Consider the following 26686-nt stretch of genomic DNA (forward strand, 5'->3'; position numbering starts at 1 on the left):
TAAAAATGGGGAAAAGAGAGAGAGGGGGCGGTGTGAAGAAACGTATGTGATTCGGAGAAGGCTGAATGATGCGTGTTTGAGAAGCCGCTTGTAAAGGAAAAAGAAGAGAAAACAAATTGCCGCTCAAAATCAATCTGTGAGGAATATCACATTGCCAGGTGGCAATAAGTGGGATAAGAATGTGCCAAGTGGCACCAAAGTGTTTTGTTTTAATATAGATAATAGATGATTATGTTTTGTTTATTTAAGTTGAAGTTATCTAGTCTTAACATTTATTAGCCATTAATTTGCTAAAGGTGACATCTCAGAACTTTCCAAATTTTGGTCTCATAGTCAGACTAGCGTAAGTTAAAAAAAAGATTTTGGCTCAATATGAAAAAATATCAATATTATTAGCTTGTAGTACAAAATATTATTGAAACAAAATACAACAAAGTTCATATAATTTGAACTTACTAAATTTACACTTATACAATCTTGGTTCCAAATGTATTTATATATACTAGTACAACGATTCCATCATGTCGAAAATAGCATCACCATGGTTAATTTACCTGCGGAGTTCTGTTTCAAAAGGCATAGACAAACTGCTTGCATCAGAAACCGAATCACCATATGGATGAAGATGATCATGATGATAAAGGTCCCCAACTTTTCCTGTATCTTGACTTGAAAAAGTCAAAGGTGATTTAACATCTTGGCTTAAAACAGCCAAATCTATAATGCTCTCGAGTTCTCTCACAACTTCTGCCATTTTGGGCCGGTCAGGGCCTGAATCTTGGACGCAGCTCATTGCCAGGCTCGTGAACTTGGTCAAACCTCCGAGTGTTTGCAATGAACCAAGAGATCGATCAAGAATAGTGTAAATTCCATTTGGATCTCCTGCCTTGCCCATCGCTTCTTTGACCTCTCTTACGATGTATTTACCCTTGTATATTGGTGATCTTGCGGTTAATAGTTCTAATAGTACAATCCCGAAACTATAAACATCACTTTTTTCTGTCAGTTGCTGGGTCATGTAGTATTCGGGATCCATGTAACCCTGCATTTAGAATGGCTTATAAACAAAAAGTAAATGTGACAGTTTCGACCCATGTACTTATGAATGGGTTGACATTATCTCAAATTATACGTCAAATAAAAAGGGAACAGGTCAAATGGACCGAAAGTTGTGCACTAACAATTGTTAATACATAATCTTCATGTATCTTTTGTTTAAATAATAATTAATAGATTATTATCGTAACAATATTGTTTTTTCTAGTCATACTTAAGCTATTAGTTATTTATAATTTTCTTTTAAAAAGGGACGGAAAAGTGTTTGCGGGTTAATTTAGCCCGAGACTGTTTCATCTCCAACATGTTCTATCTTATGCACAACGAAAATAAAACGCATCCGTATGAAAGGGAGGATTGAGCACTTACCAATGTCCCCTTCACTTGTGTAGAGACATAACCCTTTGATTCATCTCCCAAAAGTTTGGACAGCCCGAAATCAGCAACCTTGGCATTCATATGATCATCCAGCAGAATGTTATTTGATTTGATGTCTCTGTGAATTATGGGAGGGTTTGCAAGCTCATGCAAGTATGTCAAACCTTTGGCAGAACCAAGAGCTATTTCAAGTCTCTTCATCCAGCTCAACTTCATTCCAGCTATCCCTGAATTAAATAACAATAAAACACAATATGTTAACATTATATTAATCAAGAAATTCTATATTTTAGGAGTCAAAATATAAAAGTCAAACAGTTTGCATGAGGAAAACAGATTATAACGTGATGATCAAGCAACAAGTCATGACGGTTAGTTAGTTAGTTAGTTAGTAGTTACAAAAACAGTTTTATAACGTTCAATTCTGCGGGTATAAATATCCGAAACTGATCTCATTTGTAATGTGCGAATATATAATATTGTGTGTATTTGATTGTGTTCTCCCCGTTCTTGTTTGTGAGTCCCTGCACATTTATGTGCATACATAATCACAATTCTTCATCCAATATTCTTGAATGTCAACTGATCCCTGATCCGACACAATATTCTTCCCATCTGATTTGAGGTGACAAAACGGGTTGCCAAGGGCGGGTTGAATAATGGGTCAAAATACGTATTCTATTATACATGCTCACATAAGTAATCTAACTTAGGATCGGGTTAGTTGACCAAAAATGATTATCTCAAAAAAAAAAAAAAGATTACATTAATAATAAGTTGTCAAATATGATTACAAATATCAATAATTTTAAGGATTTCAAAATATAAATTATATTAGTCATAATCTAACTGTTATATAAAACACAACATGACAGACTTATTCATAGGTAAATGGGTCCAAATTGTTACCTCTAATATGTACCAATGCACCATTAATACTAATACTGTTGGACATCCGAAACATCATCATCATATGCATATGAATATGCATTTGCAGCGGAAAGTTTTTCTCGATTTGCAGACATAGTGATATATATATGCAGTGTAAGAAATGATGCAGAATATGCAGAAAAATAACGAGAATTGAGTGGACAAATTCGGTAACTTGAAAATGTCTTGGTAACCGGCAAAGTTTGCCGGCAAACCACTATATAAATTACATAATGGCGGTTAATCTTGGCGGGTAACTGCCTTGGCAGTTTAGTTTGAAATATTAACCCGCTTATCTTTAAACCGCTTATCATCTTGTCCTAATACGTTAACATCCAGACTACATATCATACACACATACATGTTCGAATAATAATAAAGACATAACTAAAGTTTAATTATAATTGTAACGATGATATTTCCAACACAACCCCCTTCAATTTTGGTTATGTTAGAGCCCTGTTGCATGACACTTCGATTGGCATCTTCTACTGCTTTCTTCATGTAGCCAAAATTGAATCGCTTCCTCTTTTTGTGCAAGTTCCAATCATCCTCCCATCCATTTCCAGCGAATAATGCAAATTGTGTTGTATCTACCATTGCGATCATTACCTGCATCTTCATCATGAGCAGTACCTGCACTCCGTGTCTTCCTGTGTCTGCCTCCTGAGAATTCAGCACCATCATTCACCATTTCTTTCACATGAACTACTTCCTGCACCGATTTGGACTTATAATAGTATTCTAGGACATCGAGGTACATAGCGTATGTTATCTTCATGTAATCTCCATCTTTGTATTCAAACCCTAAATCTTTTGCTATGATTGGCCATGTGTTTTCAGTGGTCACTTCTCGGTATCCCCCATCTTTCGCCACCAAAATATACAGACTTAATAAATCTATTTTTCTTTGATCCGAGAAGTATGGTGGAACAGGCCTTGAGGTGATCCCCATATATTCGTTCAGGAACCAGCGGATCATTTCTTCAAACTTCTTTTGAAGATCAACTTTATATTTGAATACATATTCTTGATCATCGAGCATATTAATTAGGGCCTTGCAATCAGCAAATTCATGGAATTCTAATGTTTTGAGAATCATCAGATTCCAGTCAGCCTCATATTCATTCGAAACATTTAGAGTTTCGAAATAAGAATTCAGATAATCATTTTTAAATTCATCATCTATACCGCACATGTCTTGCAGTCTTCTTCTCTCCTTTAAACCCAATTCCTCCTCCTTCGTCAATCCAGTCACATCATTTCTTGTATTTATCACCGGAGATGAAAACATGGGAAAGATTTTGCATGTATCGCCGGATTTTCTGACCGTGAAGCCTTGAAGTGTTAACTGTTCTAGGCTTAAACCTTCCGATCAATATCCGGCGAGTAGAAAACACTAGGAATATTTAGTGTTTCGGTTCCCATTTTCATTTCCACTGTACCCACTCCTCGAATGAATACGAAATTATTCATTCCGGATCTTGTTTCGACACCCATTATATGTTTTACTCGCTTGAAAACATCAAGATTACCCACAAAATGATGATTAAATGTCGGATTAACATACCAGATTTCTTTCCATTGTCCACTGTCGGTTCCAGTGACAACCATCTCCTCTCGGCAATGCACATCATCTTCTTGCTTTCTGATTCCGGCATTAATTGCTTGTCTAATCAGTTGCGTCGCTTCGTCATTCTCCTTGGCCTTACACATATAAATTTGGTGTCCAGGCAGATGGCAGTAATAACATAATCTTTCACGAGGGGTTCGGCGTTTTTTCTCATTTTTCTCATCAATGCAATGTTGGCAAGGCATAGATGTTGCAGTTGGTTTAACTTCTGCATCGGTTCTTGTAGTGGCTCTGATACCACTATGTTGGACATCCGAAACATCATCATCATATGCATATGAATATGCATTTGCAGCGGAAAGTTTTTCTCGATTTGCAGACATAGTGATATATATATGCAGTGTAAGAAATGATGCAGAATATGCAAAAAAATAACGAGAATTGAGTGGACAAATTCGGTAACTTGAAAATGTCTTGGTAACCGGCAAAGTTTGCCGGCAAACTACTATATAAATTACATAATGGCGGTTAATCTTGGCGGGTAACTGCCTTGGCAGTTTAGTTTAAATATTAACCCGCTTATCTTTAAACCGCTTATCATCTTGTCCTAATACGTTAACATCCAGACTACATATCATACACACATACATGTTCGAATAATAATAAAGACATAACTAAAGTTTAATTATAATTGTAACGATGATATTTCCAACAAATACTTCCACTCGATCTAATCATACTAACAGGCCAGAAGAAAGTAAAAGGCTAAGAATTAAGTAAATTTACCTGAAAGATTATCTTTCAGACTACCATTTGAAATGTACTCATAGACCAGCATTTGTTCACCTTGCTCATAACAGAAACCGACAAGGGATACAACGTTTTTATGATGAATGCGCGAAAGAAGTTCAATTTCGGTTTTAAATTCTTGTGCACCCTGTAATGATCCCTGCTGAGCTCTTTTGATTGCAACTACATGACCACTGTCAAGAGTTCCCTTGTACACCTGTCATTCATCATCTTTCCCTTTTTAGAAATATATATATATATATATATATATATATATTTCTTTTCTGAATTAAGAGTACTTATTGAGTTAACATGGGTATGTCATCAGTATACCTTCCCATAGCCCCCAGATCCAATTATATTTTCTTCTGAAAATCTGTTGGTGGCTCTTTGAAGTTCTTCAAATGAACACCATCGTGTTCCTTTTAATTGAGGAGCATCACCCGCATCACTGCTGTCAAACCCCCAAGATGCTGCATTATCAAACGATTTACGAATGTGAGAACAAGTGTTTGTTGCAGAAAGATGAGAATATCTAGAGTTGGAAAATTTGGCGGGTTGGGTAGCAAGTCAAAACATGTCGCTCTAATAAATCGAGAAACGAATCGTGTCAGGTTGGGTTGACCCGCCAACATTATTTTAACCATTGTGTTCTTTTTTATCAGTACCTGTTATATATAACTGCAAAAGCTATGTTGTCCCATAATAATCTATTTTTTAAAAAGATACTGTATAGAAAACTATATAATTTCAAAATACACTTGTGACAAATTTCAACCATTTGACCCGTTCCCCTTGAACTTAACTTTTTTATTTGACCCATTACAGATAAACCACAACCCAAATCGACCCATTTGGAAATTTATGGGTAGATATTTCCAACTTTAAACCATGTTGCATATAACCCAATTTGTCTTACTGAATGGACTACTCAATTTTGCTTTTTTTGCTTGTTTTTTCTGATAGACCGCGTAAGTTATAGCCGAGGCTATAAGCAATACGATCACAAAACCACCAACCGCAACGCCAATGATGATTCCATGTTTTGATGATTTCTTCCCTGTGGATACTCCAAATCAGAAAACATTTTGCTCTAGTGACAAAAACAAAAGCTTTAGATTTTATTATATATGTTTAAGTTGAAAGAATACCTGGAAAGCAACAGTAGCTTTCATCAAGAAAGAATGAGGGTCCATAATAAGGCAGAGAGAAGAGTTGACGGTTGATTACCGTCCCAATAGAAGACACTGCTGAACGAGTAAAATAATCTTCACCAGAGGGAAAGATGTGCAATCTATATTGAAGGTATTCACCGATAGTTGGATTAGAAATAGAAACTGAGTCCACTGGAAGTTGATTAGACCGAAAGGCGGATATCAAAGTATCACGAAGAGTTGTATAGTAGGTTGTATTATCCAAGTTTGAGAAGGAATGAGAGAAAAAAAATATGGTTCCTGTGTATGGACTTGAGCATTTACAGTTTGGACTAAGCACTTTATTTGAACCACAACGCACTTGTGCACATTCATTTGACGGTAAACCATCTGGCGGGTCGGGCTTTCCAGCTGAACAATATCTTCCCGTTGCTCCATCTTCACAAATTGGGTTATTGTCAAGACTGCACAATAGTAGAAAAATAATTCCATAAGTCTGTTAGGTAAATGGGTCGGGTTAAAGGTTTAACTTTGAAGTCTGGGTTAGGCTGATCCAGAAACCTTTTTTGTTCATGGCTTTTTTTTCTGTCAATACTTAATCCATAATTTGTAATTAAAAAGAAAAAGTATTATACTACAACAATGATACAAAAGGTTATATGCGTTAAAAACAAAACTTTGACGACTTTCAAGCCGTCCAACACATTTGACACGTTCCATTTCAGCTAAGTTTTATTATTTGATCCGTTTGAGACAGAAAAAAATGAAACTAGTCGACACGTTCGTAAGTAAACCGGTCAAAATAGCCAAATTATATTAAAAGGATGCAAAGTAGGAACCAAGTACAATATGATAAAAGAGACATGAGATCTCACTTTAAGCTCAAGTTATATCCAGAACTCTGTGTGAAGGTAGTTATAGAATTGTTAGTGAGATCAACTATCAAGTCACTGCTATATCTGTTGCCAACATCCAGGGTTCCACTAATACGGTTGCTACTTAGAACCCTGTCAGCAAATAACCAAAAAGCAAAACAAATCTCAGTGCCACATTTCATCATCAAATGTACGGTCGCTCATCATGTTTAATACGAAATGCGAATTATAAACAACCGCGTATGCGGTATCACTTTAGAAGGAAGCATTCAGCTGATACTTACAATCTCTCCAACTGAGGTTGGAAGACATCTAATGGGATTTCTCCTTGGAGCTGCGTCATTTCCATCAATCTGTCGGTACGTGGTTACACAATGCTTAAAAATCTTATTGCATTTTAAAGTGCTTCAGAATTTAATACGTTGTATTCGATCTTCAAAGCGTAGCATCTGGCTTAATGAAAAATATAGATAGATAAAATGATATAAATATGTTACATTGTGGTCAATGATGGAAGTGTAATCCATGCAGGAATATCAGACTTGTCAAAACTGTTATTGCTCATGTCCCTGCAAATGTTAAGATATGTGATGTTAGAACCTCGAAAATTGAAAAACTTACCAGATTAAAAAAAATTAAAAAAATAAGCCAACTTACACATAAAAGATTGAGTTCATTCCTAAGAGTTCTGGAACAGATCCGTTCAGGTTATTGTTTGACAAATACCTGAAGAGGAACAAATTATTAGCGTAAAAAAACTATAAAAACTTGGTTTATATTCTTTCATTACTTACAGCTCACTAAGACTTTCGAGATTCGCTAGCTCCTCAGGCACTTCCCCAACCAAGGAATTCGAGTCCAGGCGCCTGTTACATAAAAGACGGAAAAATAAACACATAGGTAGATCAAGTGAAAGCATTTTGTTTGGAAGCCATTTTCGTTATTTTAAAGATTTCTAATCGTTGTCTCGTTGATACTTACACGACCTCAAGAGTCTGCACGGTTCCTATCGATGGAGGAATTCTTCCAGATAATTGGTTGTTGTTAACTATACTGTTACAACATGAGCATGTACATGAAAACAGTTTTTGTGCATATATATATCCAACTCAACCAAGTAAAGATTTAAATAATTTATTGAAGCTAACGCAATACTTACAAATGTATTAGGCTCATGTTGGAGTTGAAAAGTTTAGATCGAATGGGACCTGATAACTGATTATTTGACAAATGGCTGCATCATGACCGCACGCATGAGAACAATCAATTCAAAAGTTGGTGAACTCACGTATGTGATATATTAGAGATAGAACATACAAGTGTTTTGTTTTCATTAGATTGTCAAGGCCAGGCGCTGGTGGATTAGAGACGGGAATGGGTCCTGAAAGCTGGTTATCACTTAGATCCAACCATGAAAGATTATTTAAATTACCAATTGATGGTGGAATAGGTCCCGTAAAGCTATTATTATTGAGACCTCTGCAACAAGTAAGAGATAGATTAGGATCAAAGCGTGTTCAAGTTGAAACAGGTCACTTTTTGTACATACGGAAAAGGGACCGGCTGGGTATGTTTTTTGAAAACATACTCTCTTGTCCTTTTTCCAAATAATTTTTTGAAGTAGTTAACATGTTAATTATGACTAATCAAATAATATTATCACAATAATAATTCAAACCCGTTGAATAAATGATTTGCAAGGTTGTATAAATTGAACATATGAAAATGCTTAGTAAATCTAGTATTGTATTATTATGTATTATACACAAGGATTTGGAATACTTACAAAAAGACTAGCTGCTTGAGGGATCCTATTGAATCAGGGATTGGACCCCTAAAACTGCAACCAATCAGGATTCTACATGCATAGAGTAGTTTTTTAAACACAGAAACTCATATAAGGTTTTATATAATAAGGAAAAACCGCGGCAAATAAGTTTTGGAATTCTTACAATGTCGTTAAGTTCTTCAAATTCTGAATAGATTGTGGAAGAATGGCTTTAATCTCTTTGTTGTTGGAAAGATCTCTACAAGCACAAATCATAGTTATATATTCAGTTTCAACTAAAAAAAATGTATAAACGAAAAAAACTGAAATGAGAATGGAAAGCCTACAAGTATTGCAACATGGAAAGTGATGGAATATCTCCAATGTCAGTAGTTTTAACACCCATGCCTGCCAATACCCTGTAATGAAGAGGTTAAACATAAGGTTCAGATTTTCTTGAGTTATTGAAAAGCATCACACCAACAATTTTTTTTTTTTTTTTTTTTTGTAACCATGAGAACCCGTTACTAGGAAAACTGATGGAACCCACCAATAACCTGCTAACCAATAGAATCAGGTAAAATGCAACTTGCATCGGGACGGTGGCCTTCAAGGGGGTTAAAAATAAAGGTGCCACCCTCTTGAAGGCTGAAACACCTACAACTTACAAAGTGGTTACACGTGAGTCGGTACAATTGATCCCTTCCCAATTACTTCCGCAAGGATCCGAACCCTTCCAATCAGGTGGTAGATTCTCCCATCCAGATTTGAGAGCATTTAGCACAGCAACTACAAGTACAAACCAAAAGAACATATTAAGATCATTAAGTTAGTAACACCATATAATATAAACCCATGAAAACTCCACAAACATATTTTCAATATAACTTACGATCATTCGGATCAGTCACCGCTGCAATTACCATAACTTGACAAAAACTAATCATCATCCATAACAGAATTCTCTGAACCATTTCTCTAAACTCAAACAATACCTTCTTCCTGAATACTCAAAAAAACTTAGACAGCAAATGGCAACACACCCTCAACTTTTCTATCTCGTCAAGTTCGATGCTATGTAACACCTGCATCAAAAACATAATAAAAAAATGTACAAGAATTGATGATAACCAAGTTGACCAGGTCATTGTGCAGCATTGTTACAAAGCCCAGCTGTTAAAGATAAAGACAAACAAGACCATTTCAATGGTTTCCGGCCATTTTGTTTTTGGTGTTGACATTACTTAGAAGAGCAGGTGATAACTGTCAACTGTTCCCAACTTAATCTGTTTATTTGAGCCATTAATCCATGCATTAAATCCACCGCCACGTGTACTTTTATTAGCCAGAGTTGTCTCTTTTAAGGAAAATTGTTTTGTCTCATTTCTTTTGTTGTTATCATAAGTTATACGTTTTGCATTTAATTGTTTATTACTTATTTTAATATCATTATTTTCATCCACTAGTTCTATTAGATTAAGGTTTGGCTATAACAAACCAATCAGGGTTTTGTTCTATGTAACGAAATTATTACCACTTTTTAATAAATGCATCTATTATATGAGGCTGTGAGGGGTATGGGTTGAGTCATCAATCGCTACGTAGGACTATTAATGGATTTCTATACCATCCCATTGCCTTATCCACCATGGTTCTCATGGATTAAACCATGACAACCATGGGCCTCCTTTCCTTTTTCAATATTAATTCCTTTTCCTTTTCACAATAATAAATTAAAATAAAAAAATAGTGGTTTGGGTCATGAGCACAACCATAGGATAGTGGTTTTGGATGATGGATTATAAGTGGGTGACATGATGCTGATATGGAGGGTCATGCCTTTAAAAATCGTTTGGCTATACCGTGTGGTCATGACTCACATGACCACCATGACCCTCCACGTCAGTGCCATATCACCCATTTCCACGTCAGTGCTTCGTAGAATCGCTAGCAAGTGTAAATGTGGCCTGGATCTAGGGTTTTAGGGTGGCAACGATTGTCAATGAACAAAAGTTGTGTGCTTCAATAGGGTGCATTTGGGACTTGGTACCGGTACCGAACCAGTACCCATCGAATTTTTCGGTACCGATTCGGTACCCACTTTTTAGAGTTTTTGGTACCAGTATTTTACCGAATTTTACACACAAATACCGGTACCTACATTTGGTGATTTTCGGTACCAGTACTTTTGGTATCGGTACCTAGCTTATCCCTATGATGTATTGGGAAACGACCAGTGCTTGGTTTTTGTGGTGGCGACCATGGAGGTGGTTGTGGCTATTGGTTGTTGTTGTGAAGGGAGAAAGGAGTAGGGGATTTGATTCAGATGATTGAAAACGGTAAACAAGACATATTTTTTTTTTTTTTTTGTAAATGTTGTTGGAAAAAAATATACAAAAAAATCTTATAAAAGTTAACTAATTCTCAATGTATAATAGTTTTAACAGGATTACAAGTGTTAACTTGTATATAAAATTCAAAAAATTGATTGTACATGGTTTGTTATCAAATGGCAGATTACTTTGGGTAGTTGTGTGCATAGGTCAGTTTGGGTCCATATTAGCATCAAACAATCTTCCCTATGTTTCTATTTATTTCTTAGTCGATTACTATGTTTCAATTAATCATATATGTTTACGGTTTGGTAAAAACACAACGGAGGCGAAGTCTTTGCTTTAATTTATTTTATATATCAATCATTTTCTTATTTTAACGCTAGTAAATAGTGTGACACCCAGCGGAAACATTTCTTCACAACTAGCTTGTCAGTGGCTGCGCTCTAACTTTCGGGACGAAAATTCTTAAAACTTGTGGATAATGTGACATTTCGGGTTTTCTCACACGTTTCTTTTATGTTTGAAACTATGTGAATTTATTAAACAAGCTTTATTTGATAATTAACTGAATTATTATGTGTAATATGTGAATAGGTGTAATAAAGTTTATGTGTGAAATGTGTATGTATTTATCTAAAGTCGAAACCCCACGGTAAAAACTCGAAACCTCCTACTCTCGAGTCGGGCCTTCCTCTGTTCCGACGCCCCCATGTTTGGCAAATGGATCTTGGATCCTATGATCTGGCCCGATACCTCAGGCCCACTCGAAACCACAAAGGCCCTAGGAGTGTGTGGCACATTATGGAGGGTATAAAACCCTTGCATCAGCCGACATAGGGAATGATTTGATAGCAATCATTCCCTCACCAATCCCCAAAACATTCACCTTTCTCTCTAACCCTCTCTCTCTAGAAAACCCTAATACACACTATCACCTCCCCACTTTCCTAGAAGATATGTAGGTTCAAGATTCGGACTGAAACACGTGATTAGTGTTTGATTATGTTCAAGACGGGAGAGATTAGAGATGGATAAACAAAACTTCCTTGTATTAATTCGGTAGCATAACATTACAAAGCGACCCGATTACAAGCTAACCGAACCATACCAAAGGAGCATACATCCGGGGAGAGACTAAGTGGTGATCTCTCCCCCAAAGTCTAAAACCTTCCTCCCTTTGCAAATGAACCAAGGGGTGGTATTTATAGCCACACCCACTTCACTTGCAAACATAAACGGTCAAATGAATAACCCGTTCGTTTGACCACTTCAAACGAGCGGGTCAATACACGTTCGTTTGACCGTTTCACTAACTGTTACATAATCAGCATAAATATAAATATAATCTATTCGAACAACATCGGACACAAAAACTGCACCAACAAATTCCCCCTTGTTCGTTGCTGTCGAATGCTGAAAATGCAATTGCAATCGATCTTCAGTCAAGTATCTGTTGATATCATCTTCTCTGTGTTAACAAATTCCCTCTTGACCAATGATCCAGGTAATTAGTATCTTGACTTGAGTCTTCATAGCAATACCAAACCCTTGAAGCTTCTCGTATAATATTTCCCCCTCAAAGTACGCGTATCCGTGTTGGGTGTTGTGCAATGTCCTTGGAAGGCTACATTGACCGATCTTCCGCTGATCTTCCAATACTCCAACAGGCATTTGATAAGGGTTCCATTCTTTAAAAACTGCATCAAGTCTTAATCTTGTCATAAGAACTCTATTTCATTCAAGCATACTACATTGGTAGAGTTTTCTGGTGAACTGTTAGGATCTGAGTTTGGATTGATTGTGATTTATGTTTGAATTATGATGAACAATGAAAGAGTAGTGCAGCGGAATTTAGATGGAAACAAACTTTTCACAATCAAACTGGAGAATTGCTTTCAACATACATTTTCAACAAAGAACCGAATGCTTAAATTTATTTCAAACACTAATTACAATTTGCATGTATGCTACAAACTCCCCCTCAGCCTGAGCTCAGTGATTTGTTCGTACAGGAAGAAGATGGTGAAGAGCTAATAGAACAGTACAGAGCACTGTTCTATTTATAGGCACGGACAAACCACTGAGCATCTTTGCTGACGTCACCATGAAAGTGACATCTAACCTCCTAACAAACTCTAACCTCTGACCTATACTAAACTACTGCTGCATCCTTCCACTGAAGTGAACCCAACAGTACTTGATATTCCCAGCAGTGCTTGACTCAAAGCAGTAGATTGAACATCAGGGCTTTAGTCTTCATTACTCTTTAACTTGATCAGCAGTTGTAGGTCAGCAGTTTGCACAGATCAGTAGATAGGAGGTCAGCAGATGTTGAAACCACTTTCAAGGGGAGAGATTTGAAGCATAACATCTGCTTATTCTGGATCCACTGCCCTTTTCCAGTTTTGGCTTTAATTATCTGTTCCTCTGATAGGGTTCAATCCCAACAATCTCCCCCTGGAACAGATAATGCCAAAACTCTTCATTATTGACAGATCTTTATTGCCTCATCAACAGTTCCTTTATTTGCCCTTTGAGTTGTAGTTCAAAGGCTAAGGCATCTGTGTCATCATCATCCCTGCTAAGTGGAAGATCAAGGAGATCCTGCAAATCTTCAAGACTTAGGCCAAGAGCTTGTTCCCTTATTATTTTCTTCACTTCTCCACTAGACTTGATCACTGTCAGTACATGGGTCTGTTTATCAGTTTTCCACTTTAGTACTTTTGAGTCTGGTGGGTTTCTTGGGAGATTTTTACTGGATGAGGTGTTTGGTGATGCAGGCCTATTCATGACTGACTAAGCAGTATTTGCAGATTGATTTAATCCAAGAGTTTCTTCAATCATCTTCTTAATGCCCTCTTTTACAAGGTCATCACCAGCCATTAACTCTTGGATTGTTTCAGCATCCAACTGATTTTGGTCCCTTCTTTTATAGATGGCAGCACCAGCTGGAGGAGTGGCTCTTTTGACTTGCAGCTTTGGTGGTCTTGTTGAGACCTCTGCTTTGGAATAGTCAGGTTTTTGTGGAACTTTTGGATCTTTCTTCCTTAGTTCCTCCAACCTTTTGTAGGTGGCCCTGACCCTATCTTCTCTCCATTTTAACACTGAATTCTTTGACCCATAGTCAGCTGCTATCAGCTCCTCTTTCATTCTCTTCAACTCTAAAGCCTTGTCAGGTACATTCTTTTTGAATTTTTTAGGAGGAGTGTGTTTGACCTTATTTTTGATCATTTCTTGAATCATGGCTGCTTCACTTTCAAGCTCAGGAATGGTCCAGTCTTTATACATGTGTTTCTCTCCTTTGTATTTCTTGTAGGTCATAATGTTTTCAACATAATCTTTTCCTAGGGATTCATCTACCTTTTCTGATATCTGCTTACACACATTCTTTGCAAATTGTTCCAAAGATTTGACTTGTGTGAGCAGGAATTGATAGTTCTGCTGAATTTCTCTATCAGATTTCCCTTGTGTATTTCTTTTTGAGATATCCTCTGCTTGCTGAGCCTTGATTTTCAAATATTCTTTAATATTGTTAGGCCTGGGATATCCTCCAACTGATGGCAAACTCCTTTTAGCATGGTCATCCTCATAATAAAAGATTTGATTTCTTCTCTAACTGCTATAAGTTCCAGAGGAAATTGAACACCTGCAGGAGGTAATGGCTTTTGTATTTAAGCTAAAGAGAGAGGAATGGGATTTGGAATTGTGATAAGTGATAGAGGTTTTGGAGATGTTGGTGGAGGTGAAATGTCATTTTTGGTTGAGGAGAGGTTGATTAACCTTCTCCTTTTTGGTTGAGGAGAGGTTGATGATATTTTGGGTGGATTAGTGGTGGTGATTTGAGGTTGACTAACAGCTGTTGAAACAACTAGTGTTTCAACCGCTGTTGCCATTACAACAGATGTTGTAACATTTGTTGTCTTCTGCTTTTTGGCAGGGGATGATGGTGTGGTTGTTTTTGGAGGTGAAGTGATTTTTGGTGGTGATGGTGGTAAGGCAGTGGTAGTGGTGTGTGTTGAAGTGATGGCAGGTGTTTGACTGACAGTTGTTGAAACCACTGCAGTATCAGCAGTTGTTGACACAGCAGGTGTTACAACAACTGTTTGGGTAGAAGTTTGATGTTGGGGGCTTTTGGACGGTGGTTTTGGAGTATGCTTAGTGGGTCTGGATGGTATGGATTTGGGTTCCCTCACTTTTCTAGTGAGATTTCTTTTTGGCACAGAATTTTGAACATCCTCTGGCTCAGAACAACCCTGCGCATTCAGCTCCATGTAAGCTCTTTTCTCCACATTCCACCTTGACATATCCTTTGCCGCTCTGTCCCTTTTTACACTTGCTACAACTTCATCAAGTGCATTTTGGGTAACATCAACTTTTTTGCTGCTATCCGGCAAGAGAATTTTTCTGGTCATAGCATCCTTTTCTGGTTCAACATACAGACTATCATCTATACCCTTCTTCTTCCACTCCTTGATTTTCTCCCCTTTTTTGGTATTATCTGGGGGCAGTTGATCGATGAAGAGAACAGTGGGAGGAGCAGTGCCAGTGGTGTTCAAGATATGGGCCTTTATAGCCTTGGTATCAGCTTGAGTGTTTCTAAGCCTTGGCTCCAGCATGTTTCTCAGCTCTTGTACATGTATGGCATGTTACTGATCAGCCATTTGTTTTTGCTGTTGGAGAAAAGGTTGAAGTAAGCTCCATAACTCATTTACAACAGATGCTTGTGGTGGAGCAGGTGCTTGAGGTGGAACAGCAGTGGGTTGCACCTTTGGTACTTTCAACAACTGATGCAGCATTTCTTTGATTTCTGCAACAGAGGTATCCAGTTTTTCAACTCTGCCCGTCAATTCTAGGTACTTTAAACCATCGCCCAATTTAATGGGATCATCTGATTTCCCACTAACAGTGGTTGTATCAGTGGTAGGTGCAGGGAGTGTACTCCAATCATTATCCACTGATGCCCCTTTTTCTTGGTACTGGGGTCTTCTTCCTTCAGCACTTGATAGCCTTTTGATGGTACCAGTGGTCAAAACAAACTCACTAGTGGATATCATAGGTACTATAGAAGGAATTTCCTCCAAGGAAGTCTTATTGATGTAACCACTGTCCAAATGTAAACCAGTGGGTTCAACACTTGTAGTGGCTGCTTCACTTGGACGACCACCAAGAGTTACTTGTAACTCAAGGGGTGTAACCTCCTCAGGTTGTGTTGGTGGGTTAGCAAAGATTAATACATCAGGCCCAGTCATTTGTTGAGGCATATTCTCATGGACAGGTATTTGAGAAGGACTGGTTTGTGCCTGGTTCAAATCAATTGCATCCAACAAAATCTTTGTTTGTGGTGGAAGTGTGGATGTGAGGTTGGGTGTGGAAAGAGAATTGGCCCCGGGCATTAGGCTGTGGATGATGGAAGTAAGTGATTCCAGAGTATCATATTGTGGTGTCCCTATTTGTACAACCTGTTCTTTTTGAGAAGAAGCAGGAGGAGTTTCAGCCATGGTTTGAGATTTTTCTACCAACTGCTGTGAGGAAGTAGTAGCAGTGGTTTCTTGTGACTTTTGTGTTGTCACAGGTAGTTGCTCTGGTATCTCATCCTCTAGAGTTGCCCTTTTGATAGGTTTGGGGGTTTTTGAATTTTCTTTTGTTTTGGCTTTTTGTGGATTGTAGGTGTGGGTTTCAAAGCAGTTGTTTTGCTGCTTTGATCACCTTGAGCAGTGGGCTCAGCAGAAGATACCTGAGGAGCAGTGGTAACTGCTAAATTCTGCTCAGGCACCTCTGCTTGTGTTTTGCAAGGTGTTGACATTCTTGTAAATGTTTTAGCAGTTAAGCTGTTTATTTGAATGGATTCACCTTGTTTTATTGCAGAAGCATCATTCTTACCAAGTTTCTTTTCAAAATAATAGCTTAGAAATCTTGGAAACAGTAAGAATGACTTTGTTTCAACATTTTTAACCAAATCATTAAAGATTTCCTGGGAATAATTAAAATTTTCCTCTTGAAGAATAGCATATCCCAGATTTTGAATCTTTAATGGTATTTCATTAAAAGCAGTGGTTTTGTTTGAAACACACATTAGAAGGGTATGAAATAGAAACCTTGTTGCAGGAGGGAAGAAGCCTTTTTGTAAGGTATCCCTCTTCATCATTGTATCTGCGTACCGTCTTTCAAGAAAGTCAATTTTTAACTCGTTTTTAGGGAAGAAAGTTTTACCTTACTGATCATCGAGTTGAAAGACTTCCGAGATGGATTGAGGTGTGATTTTGACAGCTTTACCCTTTAGAGAAGAGGTAATGGCTATGACAGTCTCTCCTTGTTTGTCAAGGGTTACGTTTTTCCAGAACTCTCTTTGGGTCGCCAAGTAAATTGGTGCATCTGCTATTAACAAAGTTTTGTACTTTGATGCAGACATGATATCAATGATGGAGTCGAAAGCATCGGTGGTGCCGGGTTTTGTGAGAAGACCCAGAAGGTTGTGAGAAGGTTTGTGTGGGATTTCGATGGGTTTAGCCTTTTCAGAGGCCTCTTTGGAAGATGATTTTGAAGTGGGTTTTGCGGAGGACTTCGATTTAGTCATTTTGGAGAAGATGATCGAAGAAAAATTGTGAAGGAATTTGAGGAAATGTGATGAAAACTGCTTTGAGAAGAGAATTTTTATGAATTCAATTCGACAGTAAAACCCTGTTTAGGGTTTGAAAAGGGGGTTTTATGGAGAAAAAGTGAATGCTGACGTGGCAGTGGTTACAAAAGGTCTGACCACTATGTACTGTCCACGTGCCAACCCTTGATAAAATGAAGGACAATACTTTTATGAAAACTACTGGTGAAGGCAGTGGTTGCAACGGTAACAGATGGAGGCAGTGGATGATTTTTACTATCAGTAGATAGCACAACAATGCTTATCAAGAGAAAGAGAGAACATGGGATGACTTTCAGCAGTGAACAGACTTTGAAGGAGAACAGACATTTGAATCCATCAGTGGTTATGACAGACTTTTAAGGATTTAATGAAAAATTCATTTTTAGCTATTTTTAAGGATGGATTTTTGATTTTCTGAAAACATTTTAATGCTTTTATTCATAGAAAAACAGGATTTTGCCTGTTATTCCATGTTTAGCATGCCAATTCTAGAGATCAAGCTTTCAAAGGTGGATGTGTCTAATACTTTGGTTAGCACATCTGCCAGCTGATCCTTAGTTGGAACATGATGCAGAGAAATCAAACCTTTTTCATAGCAATCCCTCACAAAGTGATGTCTGATGTCAATGTGTTTGGTGGTTGAATGGGAAACTGGATTTTTGATGATATTTTCTGCTGCCTGGCTGTCCAACATGAGTGGTGTCTTCAAGGCAGTGATACCAAAATCCGGCAACTGATTTTGAAGCCAAAGCAGTTGGGCTGTACAGCTTGTAGCAGCTATATATTCTGCCTCAGCAGTGGATGTGGAAACAGCTACTTGCTTTTTTCTTTGCCAAGACACTAAGCAATTGCCTAGGAATTGGCACCCTCCTGAAGTGGACTTCCTTGTTTTGTCACATCCAGCAAAGTCACTATCTGAGAAACCTGAAAGCTCAATTTTACCATCAGCTGGATACCAGATACCAAGTGTGGGAGCACCTTTGAGGTATCTGAGTATCCTTTTTACAACAATAAGGTTTGACTTTCTAGGGGCTGATTGGGATCTTGCACAGACACATGTTGCAAACATGATGTCTGGTCTAGATGCAGTTAGGTACAATAAAGACCCAATCATGCTTCTATATAAGGTCTGATCAACCAAACCATCCATCTCATCAGATATGACTAATTTATTGGTTGCAATGGGTGTACTGCATGGCTTACAATCGTCCATGTCAAATTTCTTTAAAAGTTCTTTGGCATATTTTCCTTGATGGATAAAAGTGCCATTTTGCAGTTGTCTTACTTGGAGACCAAGAAAACACTGGAGTTCACCCATTGCACTCATTTCAAACTCAGCTGTCATGAGTTGCCTAAACTCCTCACACATTTTGTTACTTGTGCTTCCAAAGATGATGGCATCCACATAAATTTGGACAATCATCAAATCCTCCCCTCTCCATTTTAGAAATAGTGTTTTATCAATTCTTCCTCTTGTGAAACCAATGGAGAGTAAAAAGGTGGAAAGAGTTTCATACCAGGCTCTTGGTGCTTGTTTCAAGCCATACAAAGCTTTATTTAGCTGGTTGACATGATTTGGATAAAATGGATCCTCAAAGCCTGGAGGTTGACAAACATAAACCTCCTCTTGAATCTTACCATAGAGGAATGCACATTTTATATCCATTTGATACACCTTGATGTTGTGGTTGATAACAAAGGCCAGAAATAATCGGATAGCTTCAAGTCTTTCTACATGGGCAAATGTTTCATCATAATCAATGCCCTCTTCTTGTCTGAAACCTTGAACCACAAGCCTGGCTTTATTCTTGACAACAATGCCCCTTTCATCACTTTTGTTTTTGAAGACCCACTTTGTGCCAATAGGACTTACATCCTCTAGCAGTGGTACAAGCTCCCATACTTGTTGTCTTTTGAACTGTTTGAGCTCCTCTTGCATGGCTTCTACCCAGCTATTGTCTTTCAGTGCCTCTTGGTACTTGACTGGCTGATGGAGAGATAGAAAACCAGTAAAAAGACAAATGTTTTCGAATTGACTTCTTGTGAGCACCCCTTCATTGATTTTGCCAATAATTTGGTCTGGTGGATGAGATTTCAAGAAGATTAACTCCCCTTGGTATGGAACAATGGCATTAAGTGGTGAAGGCTGCAGATGTGAATCATCTGAGCTAGCCACTGCTGGTGACTTTGATGATCCAGCAGTGGCTTCAAAAGGTGGTGGAATGGGAGGTAATGGTGTAGACACATGCTGACTTTGATCCACTGTTTGAGGACTTTTATCAACAGTGCTTGATGATGTGGAAGCAGAGGTTAAAGGGCTACTTTGGTCAACAACTGTTGAGGTAGCAGTGGTTGAGCTTTGACAGTTGTTTTGGACATCTGCTGCTCTCCCCATTGTGGCAGACTTTTGTTGAGGAATGATGATCTCATACCCATAGTCTGGTGATGAATTCTCTGATGGACCTGCACTGTTAGTCTTGACAGCAGTATTTTCAAAAGTGAATTTTTCAAGATCAAACAAATCTGCAGGATTTGCTGGGATTTTCAGTGATGAAAGTTCATTGAACTTTACATTCAAAGTCTCTTCCACTGTTTTGGTCCTTGTGTTAAACACCTGTTTTGAAATGGCAGTGATTGTCTTAAGATTTGTGTGCCCCAATCTTCTGTGCCATAGTTCTGTCTCTTTGTTTGATGCAGCTGAGAACAGACAGGCATCAGTTCTGGGGCACTCTTTTGATATATCAACAACATAAATATTGCCACTTCTTTGAGCAACAAGTTTAGTTTTACCATTTTTGATTATTGCTTCAATCTTATCAACCATTTCTGGTCCAACAATCCTACAACAATCCTTTGTGAAGAATGAGCCATACCCCTTATCACTCATCTGTGACACACTCAGGAGGTTGAATTTTAGATTGTCTATAAGATTGACATTTTCAAATTTTACATTTCCAGATTTTACTGTACCAGATCCCAGAACTTTCCCTTTACTATTGTTTCCAAAGGATATAACACCCCCTCCATGAATTTTGAAATCTTACATCCTGTCATGTGCCTGGAGCCTCCACTATCTACATACCAAAGACTATCTAAGCATGCAGAAGCTCCCTGCACATGAAGTAAAATGATTAGTTCATTAAGGTCTCCAAAGCCAATAAGGCTTTGGATGGGGTGTCAACAATGTCTGGGATGGTTGCAGATGCATGGACAGTGGTTAGCTCAGGGGTTTGAACATTTTTGGGAATGTTTTTCTCTAACCACTGTTGGGGGTTTTGACCAATCACCTATTGGTAACCAAAAGGATGCCTGTTCACTCTTGGTTTAGAGGGATTTTTGTAAGCCTCATAAACATGTGGGATCCTTTGGTATGATGGTTGTCCCTTACCTCTCCTGAATTGATTGGCAGGGGGTGCATCAGTCACCTGAACATCTCTTTGGACAAATGTTTGGTTTAGCTGTTTTGTGACAGCTGTTTGGACTGGCACAAACAGTGGTTGTTTCTTGGTGAATTTGACAGATGATGCTGATGAACTTAAGGATGTTTTTGCAGTGTACCCATTCTTTTTCTCATCAAAGTTTTTAAGATACACACATTCTTTAGTTTTGTCGTTATTTTTACCATAGATGGTGCAGCTTTCAGCAGGTACAATGACACTTGTTTTGTTTAGATCATATGCTTTTAGATGAAAACAGTCTTTTATTAGATGATTCCTCTTTTCACAAAAATCACAAAACAGGTTTTTAATCTTTTCTCTTTTCTTCCTTTTCTCAGATTCCTTAGCAACAGGGTTTTGAACCACTGTTGGGATATCTTTGATAGGAATGACCTTTGCTTTTGGAGCTGTGACACCATCAGTGGTTGAGGACCCCGCAGATGGTCTTTCCAGAGTGATTTTGTTACCAAGTTTGTCAGTAATTTTAACTTCTTGGCCATTCTTGTTGGTTGGTTTTATTTCAGTTGAACCAGCTTATTTGACATCATTGTTTTCAAGTTCATCATATTTTCTAAATCCTATACCAAACTTGACATTGCTTTCAAGCTGTTTCTCAAGCATGACCTCATAACCTTTGCAAGATTCCACCCATCTTTCACAAGTGATTTGGGTGGACTCCAACTCCTTTTTACAAACTCGGTATTTTTCTACCATAGTTTGGAGTTGAGTTTTGGTTATGCTTTGCTCTTCTTTGAGACTGCTGATTTCTTTGTCTTTTTCAGCCAATTTGTTTTTAAGTTCTTTCAATAACTTTTCAAATTTGACTTCATCCGATAAGATTTTATCCCTAAGGTTTTCATTTACCTCTTTAATGTTAGCAAATGTAATAATACATTTGTCTAAACACAATTTTTCAAGAACTTGAGGTGATACCTTAGCAGCAGCCATCATGGCACAATCACATTGATGATCACCTTCTTCATCAGCTCTAACTTCTTTCTCACCTGCTTTCTTCTCTTCCTCTTTCTCTTTGTCTTCTTTGGACCAGGGGTCAGACAGTGGTTCAATCAGGGTTTCTGAATTTTCTCCCAGCAGTAGTTCACCAGCAACTGCAGTAACCACTGCTTCAGCAACTTCATCCACTGTTTCAGCACTTAGCTGTTCACTTTCAGTTTCTACCCCTTCTGGTATTGACTCTAATGCCATCAAACAAAATTCATCATTAAAAGTCTCATTAGAAGCATAGAGTGCAAAATTTTCATCTCCAATCTCATCAAGCATGCTGCTCCAGTCAACAAAGCCTTGGGTGAAAAGCTTTGCTGATCTGGTTGTACCACTGTTGGAGCAGCTTGTTGAGGTGCAACAGGTTACACTTGTGCTTGAGGGACAGGGGCTTGAACATACTGAATTTGTTGAACAGTGGTTTGAACATAATGCACAAGCACAGGGGTTGCAGCATAGTGAGCAGTGTTAACATGTGCTGCAGGGGTATATTGGGTATAGTGCACAGTGCTTTGTTGTTGTGGTCTAGGGTTTGAGCTAGGATGAGTAATTATTGGACCAGTGGTTTGACTCCTGCATTCCCTTGCAAAATGACCTAGCCTATTGCACTTGTAGCACTTAATTTTTGACTTATCCAACCCCACCTTCAAATTCCCATGTAGCCCTGGGAATTTTCTCCCTGTTCTTTTGTAGAATTTGCTTGTTCTAACACTAAGCAAAGCCAATTGATGCAAAATGTCCATCTCTTCTAAGTCAGTGGGATCAAAGTGTTGCAAATCATTGAGTTCAAAACACAAGTTATCTGACATCTGGTTTTCACAATTTGCAGTGAAAGCATAATTTGCAGAGTGAGAATCAGAGTTGTTAAAATTTCCACCAGCAGTTATGTCAATAAAATGATCATAACTCTGATCCTTACTACTGTTACCAGATTCTTCCTGACCAAACAGAGCTGTGCTGCCAAATGAATAATCATTAGCAACTTTGCCAGACTCTTGCAACTTCTTTTTCTGGTTTAACTCTCTTTCATAGGTCAGGAGTCTACCATGAAGTTGGGTCAGGGTCAGATCTTTGAACTCAGCTAAATTTCTAGTCACAAAAGTAATTGTGTCCCACTTTTCAGGTAGTGATCTAAGAAACCTGCTATTTTGTGTTGAGTTAGGAAATGTAACTTTAACAAGCCTTAGTTCACTAATGAGACAACTAAATCGTTCAAACTGTTGGGTCAATGATTCACCCTTGATGTGACAAAAGGTTTCATACTGCTGATTCATAATTTCCCTGTTATTTTCGATAACCTCTTCCGTCCCCCCAAACAGTTCCTTCAGTGCATCCCATAGCTCTTTGGCACTGTTACAATTTAACAGCCCAACATAGATTTCAATGGGTAAAGCAGATGCAATGATGCTAAATGCTTTGGCATCACGTTCGAACTTCTGAAAATCAGTTTCAGTATAATTTTTCAGATGGTTTAGGTACAAACTTCTTTGCATCCTCAGCACTTGGCACCATGGGAACATGTGGACCAAAAATCAACAGATCTCCAACATCCAGTATTCTGTTGAGCAAGGATGTGACCCATCCTTCTCTCCCAGATGTTGTATTCATTACGTTTAAGCATGGGTGGTTTAAACAAAGAGCCAATGTTATTTTTATCATCTTGTGATTGTGACGTCATCCTGGTTGTCTTACAGGCACTGATTAATCAACTTTGATGGTGATTAATCCTTACTCTGTTTTTCAACAAAACGAACAAACTATCAGTATCAACGATTACGAGCTGAACTATTTATGTCAAAATGATTGTTAAATCAAATTTGACTGTCCGAGCTCTGATACCAATTGTTAGGATCTGAGTTTGGATTGATTGTGATTTATGTTTGAATTATGATGAACAATGAAAGAGTAGTGCAGCGGAATTTAGATGGAAACAAACTTTTCATAATCAAACAGGAGAATTGCTTTCAACATACATTTTCAACAAAGAACCGAATGCTTAAATTTATTTCAAACACTGATTACAATTTGCATGTATGCTACAAACACCCCCTCAGCCTGAGCTTAGTGATTTTTTCGTACAAGAAGAAGATGGTGAAGAGCTAATAGAACAGTACAGAGCACTGTTCTATTTATAGGCACGGACAAACCACTGAGCATCTTTGCTGACGTCACCATGAAAGTGACATCTAACCTCCTAACAAACTATAACCTCTGACCTATACAAGTACTGCTATGCTAACAACTGTTATTACAATAGATTACATAAAGATAACTAAACTACTGCTGCATCCTTCCACTGAAGTGAACCCATCAGCACTTGATATAACCCAGCAGTGCTTGACTCAAAGCAGTAGATTGAACAGCAGGGCTTTAGTCTTCATTACTCTTTGACTTGATCAGCAGTTGTAGGTCAGCAGTTTGCACAGATCAGTAGATAGGATGTCAGCAGATGTTGAAACCACTTTCAAGGGGAGAGATTTGAAGCATAACATCTGCTTATTCTGGATCCACTGCCCTGATCCTGTTTTGGCTTTAATTATCTGTTCCCCTGATAGGGTTCAATCCCAACATGAACTGTCTTCTGTAAACCATCTTTGTGGAATTGACCAAGTAATGCACTTTGATCATCAGCATCAACACTCAGGAAGTCAGCTAGACCGAGTATATCACTTTCCAGCTCAACCAGCATGCTTAGTTGAACTACATCCAGATCTCATTGTCTTGCCTTTGTGAAGTTGACCACGTAATGCACTACGGATCTTCAGCATCAGTACTCAGGATGTCAGCTTGACCAAGCACATTGTTTACGAACTCAACGAATTGAATTACACCCAGATCCTTGTAAAATCTCATAAAGATTCCCCAGGTCTTCAGTGAACAACGTTTTGAAACTAATGTAGACTTTAGATACCTGTACGTTTCCGTGCAAAACTCTTCACGCTGGCTGGAGAATTAATTAAAATCCTCAAATATGTGTCTATGCAAAACATTCCACGCAGAACCTTCGGTATCACCAGAAGAACACAAACTCCACCACCTGTGATTGCGTTTAGAAATTTACCGAAGAAATTCCAAACATATGAAAATTTTATCCCCCCATTTCTTTGGTAAAATCTCTAAAACTTGACAAATTCCCTCCACTGAGCGGAACTGTCATCAACTACATTGAACAGATTCTCTCCACTGAGCAGAATCTGTCAAACTTTCTCGGTTTTTCTAAAAATCACGAAAGCGACTTTCTTCTTTGCATATTCTAGTTGATAATGAAAGTCCCCTAGCCCCGTAGGATCCGACTTGTATCTCCCCAAAGTTCTGCTAACACCTAATCCTAAAGCTTCCATCATAGGCATAACTCTTCGACTTTGTGAACTCGTTAGGACTAGTCTTGGCTCTCTAGGTTCCTTCAGTCATTACCAAATGCGAGAATATGACAATAAACAAAATTCTTTCGAGCATTTACGAACACCGATAATAAAACAAATTTTCACGTGCGGAAATAAATATATCGTTTTTGGCCCATATAGTCAAGTCACCAATTTTGACATTTGCATCGATACCCGTGACTACCCCACGTTAAAAAATCATGTTCTCATCATCCCGCGTGTTCCCGAACCCGTACGAATTTGACGTTAAAGCTTAATTCAAATAAGCTTCAAGAACACCCGACCCCAAAAGAGATGAATGATATCCTAGCCCAAAATTAATTTGGCCAATCAAATAGGTCCAACATTACTGGGCCTTTTTGTTTAGTCCAACAATTTCAACACAATTTTCATCTCACACCAAGTGGGCCCAAACGAAAAGACCTAGCTGCCAAACAAAAGATCCAGTCGACATCCACCTTATACAGCCGCCGACATCATCTTCCCTCATCCAACCCTTCATTTATCACTCTACAATTAACAACCCCCCCAATCCCCAAAAATGACTTTTGTGCAGCCGCCAAGGGTAAACACCCAGCTCCATTACCGCCACCCATTCACTGAACCGAAACAATCAAAATAGCAGACATTCTTGCCCACGAAGAATGTGCAATCCAGGAAGAACTCAGTAGGGATTTGAAGAAACACTGGTTCAAATGACCGGAATCAATTGGACCAGGGGGTTTTGATCTGCATAAAAGGGTGAGTCCTCTTGTTTGTTTCGGGGTTTAGCTTATCTCCTTCTTCTAACGATAACTTCAAAACAAACAGCCGTTAGACTCGCCACAGGGAGAATGGAGGTTCTCTCCATGACCACCCTCTGGTGTGAGAATAAGTACAGGTTTCAATGAAGAAGAATAAGTAATAGTGAAAGTAAAGTGTGTGTAACTTAAGGAATGATACCTGAATTGTCTTATTTATAACCGAATTTGGGCAGGAAAGTTTGTTGACGAGAGAGATAACGGAAAGTAATTTCCGTAAGCGGTTATCCCTTCACCGTTAATCGCTAACGTTATGTGTATGCACATGGATCATGGGCATGATCAACGGCTGGGGTGATGCCACATGGAAAGTGGGCAAGTGTGGATCCTTCTCCAAGTTAGTGCCATTACCGTGATCTTGAGGGATGCTCAGGATAATGCCACGTGGCCATTCGGTTATAACCGAATGGTTTGTGGATGATGAGGCCTTCTAGAAGGATTACAGCTGTAATCCTACATGGTTCTGCTTTATACAATTTCTGTTGTAACAGAAAAGTTACTCTTTGTTTAAATCTGAGTGATATTTGTGCGGAGGTATTTTGCTTCTAACTTTGTCCAGCTGCACAAG

At 38.3% G+C, this 26686-nt stretch overlaps 1 protein-coding gene across 1 annotated transcript; it reads right to left on the reverse strand.

Moving 5' to 3' along the window:
• Positions 1-371: 371 nt before the first annotated feature.
• On the reverse strand, positions 372-9672 carry LOC110927807 (probable leucine-rich repeat receptor-like protein kinase At5g49770). The gene is made up of 19 exons (XM_035974685.1): positions 9416-9672; positions 9192-9312; positions 8871-8942; positions 8708-8782; positions 8542-8613; positions 8073-8234; positions 7915-7989; positions 7737-7808; positions 7550-7621; positions 7413-7481; positions 7253-7324; positions 7040-7108; positions 6756-6887; positions 5878-6344; positions 5646-5786; positions 5060-5199; positions 4724-4943; positions 1426-1661; positions 372-1042 (listed from the first exon to the last, which is right to left on the reverse strand). Exons 1-19 carry the CDS (start codon positions 9495-9497, stop codon positions 551-553), a joined length of 2841 nt encoding a protein of 946 aa, XP_035830578.1. The 5' UTR covers positions 9498-9672; the 3' UTR covers positions 372-550.
• Between the last annotated feature and the right edge of the window lie 17014 nt (positions 9673-26686).

Source organism: Helianthus annuus, chromosome 6 (genome assembly GCF_002127325.2).
Source record: "Helianthus annuus cultivar XRQ/B chromosome 6, HanXRQr2.0-SUNRISE, whole genome shotgun sequence".
In the NCBI taxonomy this organism is placed as follows: domain Eukaryota; kingdom Viridiplantae; phylum Streptophyta; class Magnoliopsida; order Asterales; family Asteraceae; genus Helianthus; species Helianthus annuus.

Coding starts and splice junctions, on each gene's coding strand:
- LOC110927807 (XM_035974685.1), bottom strand. CDS start 9,497: ATGGTTCAGAGAATTCTGTTATGGATGATGATTAGTTTTTGTCAAGTT. Junction 8,614..8,707: donor TTGAAGAACTTAACGACATT/GTAAGAATTCCA, acceptor CTATGCATGTAG/AATCCTGATTGGTTGCAGTT. Junction 5,200..5,645: donor AAAATTGAGTAGTCCATTCA/GTAAGACAAATT, acceptor TTGATAATGCAG/CATCTTGGGGGTTTGACAGC.